The sequence below is a fragment of the Sinocyclocheilus grahami genome, unplaced genomic scaffold (genome assembly GCF_001515645.1).
Source record: "Sinocyclocheilus grahami isolate Dianchi unplaced genomic scaffold, SAMN03320097.WGS_v1.1 scaffold23.1, whole genome shotgun sequence".
Classification (NCBI taxonomy): Eukaryota; Metazoa; Chordata; class Actinopteri; order Cypriniformes; family Cyprinidae; genus Sinocyclocheilus; species Sinocyclocheilus grahami.
In genome coordinates, this window is record NW_015505202.1 from 2,081,254 (window position 1) to 2,093,806 (window position 12,553).

The following is a 12,553-nucleotide window of genomic DNA, read 5'->3' on the forward strand; positions in this document are numbered from 1 at the left end:
TAGCAAAAATACTGTATTTTATTTTACCGTGTCATTTAACTTGCTGTAAATGTATTTACAGTGTAATATTGTTTAACTAAAATATTTTATTATTGTATTCATTTTTTGGTCCTTTCTTGAGTAATGCATTTTAAAACAATAGAAAATATACTGTTATACTGTAAAGTTAACTGTAATTGTATAGTATCTGTGACTTTACAAACGACCCAGCGGAAAGGCCAGAGGTGTCATTTTCCGGCATATTCGCAAATCTAGGGACCGTCTCTAAAGTTACAAATACGACATTGGTATACACCTTTCTAACTTCAATAGCATTTGAGGAAAATTACTTGCAGTAACACAACCAACTGTGAAGTGGTCATGTAGGTCTCAGTTATAATGCACACCTTTTAGATTTTTGATATTAAAATAAACAGAAAAATTAATATTTACACTGTAAAAAAAAAAAACTTCCTGTAGAAATTACAGTAACTAATTGGCAGCAGTTCGCTCGTAACTTACTGTAATTTTATTTTGTAGCAAAAATACTGTATTTTATTTTACCGTGTCATTTAACTTGCTGTAAATGTATTTACAGTGTAATATTGTTTAACTAAAATATTTTATTATTGTATTCATTTTTTGGTCCTTTCTTGAGTAATGCATTTTAAAACAATAGAAAATATACTGTTATACTGTAAAGTTAACTGTAATTGGTTTGCTTCACTTTTCAGTTACTGTAAAACTATATGCACAAATTGTAAAATTAGCAGTTCCATTAAATAACAATGGGGAGAAAAAATAAATAAATAAAAACAACAACTGTGTAACTTCATGTTTTTCATTTTCCCAATGCCCTCCCCCAACCCAAACCTGAAACTTTACATTAAAGAACTGTAATATATTAGACGATTTGCAGAATTTAAAACTATTTACATAGGCAGCACTTCCAGTCAACCTTTTGAGCCCTCTTGAATGGGCTGTCTGTCATTGGAAGGCACATGAAACCACCTCCTGCATTGATAGCATTCGATCTGAAAAAGGAAAGAAAGATAATCTAATCGCCAAGTAATCAATTAGTCAGAGCGCACGGGTTGGGAGGGGTGAGACGAGTGAGATTCAGCATTGCTTACACTGATATGAGACGTATAAATCCCCCCGGCCCCCCTTTTACTCCATCCCCCTCCCCTGCGCTCTTTTTTACGTCGGTGTTGGCGCGATGGGAGCCCCCCTACACTGGTGAAACCTCAGCCTATATAAGTTACCTGCTTGCAATGTTACTCCACCAGATTTACGGACTCCGAATATCTGGGCGAGAGACGGCTTCAGCAGCAGCCGACTGACTCAATCTCCGCAACCTGAGCCAGGCGCTGTGGCGGAACCGCGGGGGGAAACCCGGGACAGGCAGGCGAAAGGAGAAGAGCAGCTGTACTCTGGACATGTGCTGAGATGACACACCTGTGAACGCGCCTAAACTCTTTTGGGAAGGAGCCTCACACTTTTCTAAACTTGCACCGTAGTCTACATTTTCAGCGAAGCTCAGTAAGAGTTCTCAGCGTCAGTCACCACAATGTATCGGTCCACAAAAGGAGCGTCGAAAGCTCGAAGAGACCAGATAAACGCGGAGATTAGGAACCTGAAGGACTTGTTGCCCATCTCCGATGGGGACAAGTCTCGTCTCTCCTATCTTCACATCATGTCGCTGGCTTGCATGTACACGAGAAAGTCTGTCTTCTTCAGTCAAGGTAAATATAATTTCAGTTGTTTTGGAAAAATAATCGAATAAAAGTATTTTATGCAATCCTTAAAGCTTCATAGATCTGAATTAGTGTTGAGGAATTGCTGCATGTTACGCTCTTGTTGCCGCGAGTTGATGCAACAGGTGCATCTTGATTTTTTTAACACTCTCTGAGCTGCTTATGCGTATAAAAATACGAATAGAGAACTATGTTTAAGATACAAAAGAACATGTAGTTCAAACAGCGACATTTCTCTCCATGGTGCTGAAAAACACAAACGCTGTCCATGGTGCTGAAACTAAAATAGTGCTATCGCCTTTGTGGTTTTTCTTTTCTTTCACTTTTCTTATGAATGAAATGTAATAGTTTATTCAGACTTAAAATTACTTCTTTCAGATACAGCTGCAGCTAGCAGTGCTGAGGAAACCGCGGAATTCCTCACATTTCATGAACTGAACGAGTTGGAACAAATGATGCCAGGTTTTCTTCTGCTATTGTCTGGAGAAGGAAAGTTACTGTACCTGTCAGACAGCGTCTCAGAGCACCTCGGACACTCAATGGTGAGTGAAGCAGACAAAAAAGTTATTCTCATTAAATCTTTATAGACTTCCTCTCCCTTTCATCTCAAGTTATTTCAGCCTATTCATAAGCATTTTGAATGAAAGAGGAAGTTCACCCACAGTGTATTCTTTTTTGAATATTTAGGTAGATTTGGTCGCTCAAGGGGACAGTGTGTATGACATAATAGACACTGCAGACCACTTTATTATGAGGAGTAACTTGGTGCCTCCAACTTCACCTGACACAGGTAAGATCTTAAAAAAATGCCTCACAGATACAGGAGAATACGTATGAGATATCTATGTGCTCATTATTTTCGTGCCTTTCCTCCTTAGATCGTCTGTTCCGCTGCAGATTCAACACCTCCAAATCAGTGCGTAGGCAGAGCGCAGGCAATAAGCTTGTTTTAATCCGAGCCCGCTGCCTGTCACAAACTCCCAATGAGTCTTCCCAAGGATCCTATTGGACTTCCAACCCAGTGTGGATATGTTTCTGTGCTCCTCTGGAGCCTCACACTTCCCGAGGTGGAACTGCCCCAGAGAGAGAACCACCTTCAGCTCCAGCAGTAGAGAGCAGCTTCTTCCTGCCATGTTTCCGTTCTCAGCACAGCCGTGACATGAGACTTCAGGAAGCGCAAGACAGGTGAGGTTAAATGCCTTAAGTCATTTTATAAAACTGTTATATAATAATAATTATGTGCTTTGAAAAAATAAGAATTTTCTTACATTTTTCCTTTTTTTCCCCAACTTGCAGTGTGAATGTTTATTTGGGTCTAAATGTGGAGACTCTGCAGTCCCAATCTTGGTACAGCTTCCTGCATCCTCAGGATCTTTCACATGCCTCAGCTCAGCACTGCAACTTATGTGAGTCTCACTCCTGAATGACTAAACACACAAAACTCAGCCTCATTTGCTTGGTTAGGTCTTCTAGCTCACAGTTGCCTATAAACATTTGACACTTACAGAGAGCAATACAGAGTAATGGGCATCTGTAGTAAAAAAAGCACTTTTGACCACCCACTAAGACATGACACAAAACCTCACAAGAAGTTGAAAATGTTTTAACTTACCCATCGTTTTACCACACACAGTGAAAGAGGGAGGAGAGGGCAGGGCTGAGATGGTGGTTCGTGTAGAGACTGCAGATCACTCATGGGTCTGGCTTTACATGGTCTTGCAGCTGGAAACTGGGGAAACCCCTATTGTCAGTAACAATTACATCATCAGGTAAGGCTCAGCCTACATCTGTAAAGTCAAGACTAATGCCTAAAACTGAAATAAGTAAGAATATAATTAATTCTTTGTCTCTTTCTCTTTGCCACAGTGAGACAGAGGCTTGGTCAGTCAGGCAGCAGCTGAGCTCTGAACAAACCCAGCTCTCCTTGGTGCTGGGCTCAAGCACTTCCCAACAAGAAAGCCTAAGCTTACAGAGTCCAGAAACACTCTCAAGCCCTGACCAAGTGTTTACACCAGGAAGCAGTGGCCTCTCTGGTCAGTCATTTGACTTCAGCACAGCCACATGCAGTGCAGGATCTACTGAGGAACAAGGTGGCAGCTCCTCAATGGAGCCTGCACAACTGGAGAGTGGCCCACGTTCCAGTCTCTCCTCCTTGGAAGAGGAGAGCTTCTTCCAACATGAGCCCAGTGAAACTGTGGCCAGTCCTTCTTCGGAATCATCTCCTATTCCAGTCACGGTTGCAACAGTGTCTGACTTGGACTTCCTCACTCAGAATATTCTGCTGCCACCGGCATTCCAGATAGACCCTCCTCTACCAGCCTTGCCACTTCCTCTTCCACCTGTGCCTACCTCTCAGGCCCAACAGCCCAAGGAGTTTGAGTGCACACCCCCATACACACCTCAACTAGGTGGAAGCAATTTTCCCTTTGGGGAACCTCATTTTAGCTTCGATCCTACCGGGGCTACCTCACCACCTCCCCTTGCTCCAAGTGCAACAGTAACAACGACGATGGCTCCATCTCTTTCTCCATCTGCGCCATCAAACCCACAAGGCAGCCCACCTCCTCCAACAACAACACTCTCAACTATTCTGCCACTCAATATAACATCTCCAACCACAGAGATCCTCTTCCCAGTGGAGCCTTGCAGTGGGTCGCTCTATGAGAAACTCCCTCCTACTCCTGACAGTCCAGGTGATGGTGACTGCACGGTTATGACTTTACCAGAAGTCCGTGGTCCACTGTATGTTGACGTCCCCCATGGGCCGCTACCTTACCCACCAGAAGGTCTCCTCACACCTGAAGCCTCACCTGGAAAACAACCCAGTCTACCCTTCTTCTCCTCACTACGTGAGAGAGAAAAAGAGAGAACGGAGATCTCGCTTTTAGCCAAGCACATCAGCACACTAGTAGAGGGCTTCTACCTAGATCCACTCCTGACCAAGCTGGTTCCTTCCACCATTTCTGAACGCTCTCAGTCTCCATCTCTTGATTCTGCTGTACTTGATTCACTCCCACTGTTGGGTGAATTCTACCCATTGAAGTCCTGGAAAGGCCTGGACCTGCCCATCTTCCCTGATGATGACTCTCTGTTGGAGGAGAGTGTCTTGGAGACCCTTCTGCAGGACCTCACATCCTCCGCTCCCCTCTCACCGACACTCTCTTCCTACTCCCACTCTAGCCCCCCCTCCTCCCCCTCCAGTCCTGAGTGCTGGTGCCCAAACTTGCACTTTGATGGGGTCTCTGCTGTGAGTGCCGGTCACTTCTGTAGCGTCCAATCGGCGCACTGTAACAATGAGGCCGGGCGAGGGGCTATGATGTCGCCAGTCAACACAGGCAGCATGGCAGATGGGAAGGCGGCAGGTGAAGTTGCCATGGAGACAGATGTAGCATCATCGCCTCTGTTCATGGGTATACCAACATCTCCATCACTGCAGCTGACTGCCTCCCCCACCTCCCCAGTTTTGTTGCCTGTCTCCTTGCCTGTCAGCCCCACATCGCCCGGCCTGCCCTGCGCCCAGTCCCTCCTCGAGGAGCTGGCCGCCCTGGAACCCATGTTTGGGGCAGGTGCCTCGATCACCCCTGGCTTGGGGCAACAACCTGAGTTGTATCAACTCCAAAGTCATGCACTGCAACAGTGCTTCCGCAAAGGTGAGAGCTGGCCTTTTTGCTGATCACTTTGCTTTGTTGCCATTTTTGTCAAACTGTTGTTATTATTGGTTTTAACATTTTGTCCCCTGTTCATTCTTTTTGTCTTTCAGATGGGAGTGGAAGTGATCCTCCGTTCTAAAATAAGTCTGTGACTTACTTCATTAAGTATGGCATATTGTCATATTTCATGGAGCTACTTTTGCTGAAAAGTGAATATTAATTACCTGTATAAATATATACATAATGTATATAGTGCCAAAAAAGACTTGAACTTCCTCAAATCCATTGAGAGTAAATAGTCATGTTCACAATTGTTCATCTAATTTTCCATTCATTTATGTTGATAATAGAGCAACCCTCTGGTAGCAATGCAATATACTAGTCTTAAACAAGTCCTAAGAGGACTAAGAGATCAATTTATAATTTCTGCTATAATGTAACATGAGCTTATATGAGTGAGAGTTACAGCTCTGACTTTGTAAGTGTAAACTGACTTACAGACTTGCATTTGTATTCACTTGTAGTGAAAAAAACTCAGTTGTGAACGTCCACTCCTCCCTTTCCTCACAGCATCCTTCCCAATAAGGAGAGAGAGAGTGTGTGAGAGAGAGGAGAGCTGTGTTGCTATGCTAATGAATTTAACGCACAATGGCCAGTCAGCCAATTACAGCAACCGATGTTAAGTCACCAAAAGATGTGATTCAAAGCCTCCTCCCAATTCTAGCTCTTTTATGTAAAGCACAATCCCCTCTAACTCTTTTCTCTCTCTCTCGCTCTCCCTCTTTTACTTCTATTTTTAGACACAATGCCCCTTGGGGAGCTTAAATATAATCAAGCATCATAAGTATAGTAACCATCTGTCATAAAAGAGTAGAACAGAGCTGTGCGTCAGCATGTGGACAGTTTGTTCCAGCCTCTTATTGCTCCCCCATTGCAGTTTATTGAGAGTAAGCAGTGTCGCAGAAACCCAGATTGGCTCTCTCACACCATCTGGCGTCAAATAGAATGCATCTATGTAGTAATCCTAAAAATATAGCATCCTAAAATTAGGATAACAGCATTTGTTAACCATGAACTAGAAAAATGGGGGAAATCTGTTAACTATATTACACTCCATATGACTGATTTTATTTTCACAAATCAATGCTTACGATGTACAGAAAGATCATAGTTTTTTCTGTTCTTTTCTATCTGTGGAAATTACTATTCTTAGATGTATGTCCTAAATGTATTTCTAAAAAGTACTATTCTTAGATGTATGGTTAAAAACAAATGTATGATGATATACACATCATACATCTGAAATACAAATAATGTTTGTCTAATGTTGAATCTCGGTGTAAAAAAACAAAAAAACTAAATTGAACAGCCACTAGATAGATAGATAGACGAGAGAGAAAGAAAGCATTTAGGAATCCATGCGTTTGTACATATAGCAAACAGAGAAAATATTTGTAGTGGTATATATAATAAAATATAAATTATATAAAATATAAAATACACTAAACCTGATGCCCCCTTGTGGAAATATACAATGCACACACATTAGAAAGTGGAAGAGATTAGTATTCTATCTACCACTTTTTCTAGACCAAAACTAGACCAATGTAAACGTATAGGAGAGGGACTTAGTTTCATATGTCTATTTTCGATTGTGATATGACATGTAACATGAAATTCAATACAGCATATCAGCCGTGGGGTGGCATGATTTATCAAACAGCAATGTAACTGATTGCATTCATTACGCAGAAAGACTTTTGAAGTTGGTAGTGGCCGCTGACAAAGGTTAGTTCACATCAAAGCAAAGCCACTCACTGGGGCTCGAAGATGATCAGTCAGAAGCCAAGATCAGAAGAGAAATGTGTCTCAGATTTGAGACAAAAGCATCTAGTTACGACTGTTTGAAAATGATATGCTCATAGGGACACATATCTAGCTGGATTGTCAGGCTAAAGACTCACATTTAGCTCGCAGTAATATGCAAAGCACACTCCATCCAGTATGTAGAGGAGAGGAGGGAGTTACACTCACCAAAGGATGATTATCTGTGTCTGTTAGCAACCTGCAAACAGTCTTTAAAGATGCAGTGCCATCATGTGGACATTCAAGGAGCCTTCTGTGAATTAAATTGCAATTTTATGAAAAGTCCCAAAAAATTCAATTAGCCTAAAATAGGCGCTCAGATCTAGTAATTAAGATTTACAATAAGGTTCCACTTATTCAAATCAATTAACTACAGTTATCATGAAGTAGCAGTGAAAAATACTTCTAAAGCATTTATTAATTTCAGTTTATGTTAATTTCAACATGTACTAATACATTATTAAAATAAAAAGTGAGATATTTTAATATTATTTAAAGGACCTGAGATAACATGAACTAACATTGAACAATTGTAATTTTATCAACTAACGCTGACGAAGAATAAATAAGGCTACTGTAACAAGTGTATGGCTCATTGTTAGTTAATAAATTAACTTTATTAACTATAAAGTTAGTTAATAAATTAACTAACATTAACTAAAGGGACCTTATTGTAAAGTGTTACCTGAAAGTATTATTCATTCTCCAGTGAGAAACCCAGTGGAAACAAAGCTTAACTAATATTAAAACCAATATGGAAATACCGGAATGAAAACCGTTTCAATGTAAAGATTCAGATTCATGCTGAGTTTACAAAAGTGGACTAATAAAAAACGCTGAGAGAAATGCAATAGGTAGGCTACAGTTCACAAGAGGGTAAATAGGTATTAGAACTGATTCAGAGGTGACTTAATCAAACTACTAATTAAAACTACTTAAATGAGCAGTTTTATTTTCTTTTTTTAATGAAACAAACCAAATTAATAATATGACCCGTTTTGTTGGTGTTTTCAGAGTCCCCCCCCCCCCACATAAATAGGAAAGCCAGAAATATAAATAAAGCCTATACATTCAGAATAATGATATTCTAACTTCTACCTTAGTCTTATAAATAAAGGAGGCAGGGTTTCGCCTAAACACAGTACTATACGTAACAAGGTTATGTTTTGTTTGTTTGCTTGTTTTGTTTTTAGAATAAATAAAAAGAAAACAAGTAGAAAGAATAGACAAAGAATAGGGAATGCTAGTGTTAGAGGCTCATTTTTAAATGAAAATAAAACAAGTCAATAGAACAGAAAAAATAGACAATGCTTGTTTGTGTTAGAAGGTCATTTTTATTCATAAGTAAGGTCGTTTATTGAATAAATGAAAAAAAACAAGCAGATAAAATTAGAATTAGCATTAGAATAAAGAGTGCTAGAGTCAAATGAAGATGAAAGAGGTGTATTTTCAGCCGTTTCTTAAAAATGATTAAACTCTGCTTCATTCCACCAGGAGGGAACAGTTAATGAAAAAGTCCATGAAAGTTTTATCACAGGTTGAACTTGAATGAACAATATTTCAGTGGTTCTATTACAGGCATTTCAGTCAAATGTAATTTATGCAATATTCCAAACCTTTAACCCACTTGGGAAAATGCGATTCTAAGATTTTCATTTTAGGGGGGCTCAGCCCCCAATGAGGGTATAATAATAAAATATAATAATAAACATATAAATAAAATAAAAAATGATTTTCTAATAAGGTAAGGTGGTAAACTAAACTTATTGCATTTGATTGCATTTTGCAACTTATTGTATTCCACTGTACTGCATAGATAGGTATAACATTCGAGTACTGAATAAGCCATACAAGTCTTCCTGAATCCTGATCTCACAAACACACACACACACACACCTGTTTACTGTACAAACACAACATTTTACTGTTCTAGTACAACCCTCTTTCTTTAGCTCAAGTATGCAAACCTTTTTGCCACATGCACTGTAATTAATCTGTTTTATATTAAAAGTAAACATTTCAAATAAAAATGGCAACATGATATATACACGTTTTATATAGTATGTGTTTATATCAGGCCCGGTACTAGGCTCGCTGGACTGGGGGGGCAATCCGAAATTGTGGTAGGGCAGCACTTTCTAGGGTAATATATTCATAGTTTACTTTTAATTAGGCTACTCAATATTCAGTCTCGCATTTTGTGTCTGTGTGAGTGCAGAAATGTTAAATACGTGTGTAGACAATATTAAGCGAATCAAGCGAATCACACCCACTGCTCCGGGTGTGTGTTCACGGTGTGTGTGTGTTCACTGCTGTGTGTGTGCACTTTGGATGGGATAAAGGCAGAGCACTAATTCCGAGTATGTCACCTCACTTTTCACTTTCACTTATCAAAGCTATGAAAACCTCCATTACACTACATCTATGAATGTCCTCATTTATAAATACAATACATAGTTTTTTGTATAATACTGCATATATAATATTATAATATAATATTTACGGCTGTCGCGATTCGTCGATTTTATTCGACTATTCGTTTTTTTTTTTTTAAATCCTCGACTTCATTTTGCTGATTCGACTAACCGGCAAAATACCGGAAGTGGCACATTTCACGGACGAGAATCCATAAAACACATTATTAGACCGTTTCCCAAAGGCTGCATGATATATTAAACCCATTTAAAAATTATTATTATTAAGCATAATTGTGAATTCACAACTGCTACGATTTAATTAAATGAGTATATGCGATGCAGTTCTAATACAGTATATGCGCTTTAATTATGTTATGTTTTATTTTTTTTATACATTGAAGTGTCCTTTACATTTAGTAAGTGATTTTTCATGTCATTTTTCATGTCATTTGTCAGTTCGGTCAAATAATTGAACAAGATATAAATTTGCCATAAATGTTTGACTTCTGTCCTATATTCTCCCAAAAGTTCTTAATAACAAGATCTAATTTATCTGTTAACATTAGGCTACAGAATACACACCTTTATTAAAAACATTACAATTTTGACTGATTAGCCTGCTTATTCCGTTATTATTATTATTGTTATTATTATTACTATTTACACATATGAATGGATATGTACAACAAATTATATATAATGTTATATATAGTGCAGCACAGCTTATTTATAAATAGCCTATTTACAGACAAACAATAGCCCAGAATGAGTGCAACGGTTAAAGTTTCACATTAAGTGTTTCTCCCTCATATTGCCATCTCCCTCATAGAAAACCTTTAGCTTAAATAAAACACTTAATGTGGCTTAGCTATATGGACGAAGACAATCATATAAAAAGCCCAAATTTCGGTATGTTTATTAAAAATATGTACTTAACAAGCAGATGAGCCTAGAATATAAAGGCAACGCGCTGAATTGCAAGCATTTTCTTACTATAGAAAATTATACCATTATACCATTATAAAGAAAACTCTTAATGCGGCTTATAATGGACGAACACCAAATCCTGTATACAGATAATAAAAAATATATATAGGCTACAGGCAAGCAGAATGGTACAGAATAAGAACGCAACGCGGTGAATTAAGCGTCCTCCCATAACCGTTATAAAGAAAACATTTAAAGGGGTCCTATTACGCTTTTTCACTTTTTCAACTTTAGTTAGTCTGTAATGTTGCTGTTTGAGCATAAAAAAAGATCTGCAAAGTTACAAAGCTCAAAGTCCAATTCAAAAGGAGATATTTTATTTAACAGGAATCACTTTTCAAAAACTACAACGAACAACTCTTTTGGACTACAACGCATATTTTCCGGGATTTGTGACGATGACTGACGAATGGGACGAGACCTGGTTGAGCTGCACTAGAGAAGGCAGCGAGCAAGGTGGCCATATGCACCGTTTATACGGGACACGTTTGTCCAATAACATGCAGGTATTGTATATAATCGACCAATCGTGTGGCTGCGCGTGAGATGGTGAGATCTACAGGGAACGTTTAAAACGATGCAAATATGCACACGTGTTTGTTCGTTTGTTTGACTTGAAGCTTCGTTGCGCACAGATTAAAAAAAAGACACCAAAGTAGGTGCAAGAGCTATTCGAAAGCATAGGGGGCATTGCCCCCCCCTAGACCCGGCCCTGGTTTATATGTGTTAAGGGCTAAATTATTCGCTGGAGGAAACAGCTGTGGTGTGATGAGGGGTGAACGCAGCGAAAACCTTACAGGAGATGGAAAACCGATTGCTCCCCCATGATATTTTGTAAACTGGATTTATAACAAAGAACTGCACAGATGCAAATATTATAACAATCTATCAATAAACACACACTTTGTCCTCTGTCTCTCGGTCTGAAAGACAGGGAGGAGCTGATCGAAGTGCTGTTTTCATATGAAATTTAAAGGGGACTGAGGCGTTCACGTGTTCGTGTACAGTTTATGGAGCTAATCGCAAAAGTTTTAGTGGGGCTGAGTAATTATTTTAGGGGGGCTATAGCTATATGGCCTAGAGACGCCCATGCCCATGGCAACGGTTTAAAAGTAGCCAAATTCTGTGGAAAAAACGTGGACTTGGCAACCCTACATCCAACAAGAGCTGCAGGAGTGTCCGATTTGAGAATCTCGGGTCGAGAATAAGGAGAGATGCCCACCTAAAATGGCCTAGAGACGCCCATGCCCATGGCAACAGTTTAAAAGTAGCCAAATTGATGTGGAAAAAACGTGGACTTGGCAACCCTACATCCAACAAGAGCTGCAGGAGTGTCAGATTTGAGAATCTCGGGTCGAGAATAAGGAGAGATGACTGACAAGACCATGCTGGAGTATTTGCTGCTCAACAGATCCTGAGCTCACTGACAAATATCTGATCTTGCAAGATGTGCAATTATTTTAGGGGGGCTATAGCTATATGGCCTAGAGACGCCCATGCCCATGGCAACGGTTTAAAAGTAGCCAAATTCTGTGGAAAAAACGTGGACTTGGCAACCCTACATCCAACAAGAGCTGCAGGAGTGTCAGATTTGAGAATCTCGGGTCGAGAATAAGGAGAGATGACTGACAAGACCATGCTGGAGTATTTGCTGCTCAACAGATCCTGAGCTCACTGACAAATATCTGATCTTGCAAGATGTGCTTTCTTTACACAGAGTGCGTGTGTTCGCGAAATCGAAAGTGAACAGCGCGAACGCTCATTCAAGAGAGTTCATTTTTGTTTAAATTTGACACAACTTGCAGTTTCTAAATTTGTTCATTCAACTTAATGTTTTAAGTTTTCACTGTCTAGTTTGTAAGTTAACTGAACTAGAGTATCTGCCCCCTCAACTAAA

The 12,553-nt window shown here is 39.6% G+C and overlaps 1 protein-coding gene across 1 annotated transcript; it reads left to right on the forward strand.

The window, feature by feature from the left end:
- The first annotated feature begins 1,283 nt into the window (after positions 1-1,283).
- Positions 1,284-5,903, forward strand: LOC107561020 (neuronal PAS domain-containing protein 4-like). Its single transcript, XM_016245352.1, has 8 exons — positions 1,284-1,724; positions 2,115-2,278; positions 2,424-2,526; positions 2,615-2,921; positions 3,033-3,142; positions 3,370-3,505; positions 3,603-5,386; positions 5,497-5,903. Exons 1-8 carry the CDS (start codon positions 1,550-1,552, stop codon positions 5,523-5,525), a joined length of 2,808 nt encoding a protein of 935 aa, XP_016100838.1. The 5' UTR covers positions 1,284-1,549; the 3' UTR covers positions 5,526-5,903.
- Positions 5,904-12,553: the final 6,650 nt, after the last annotated feature.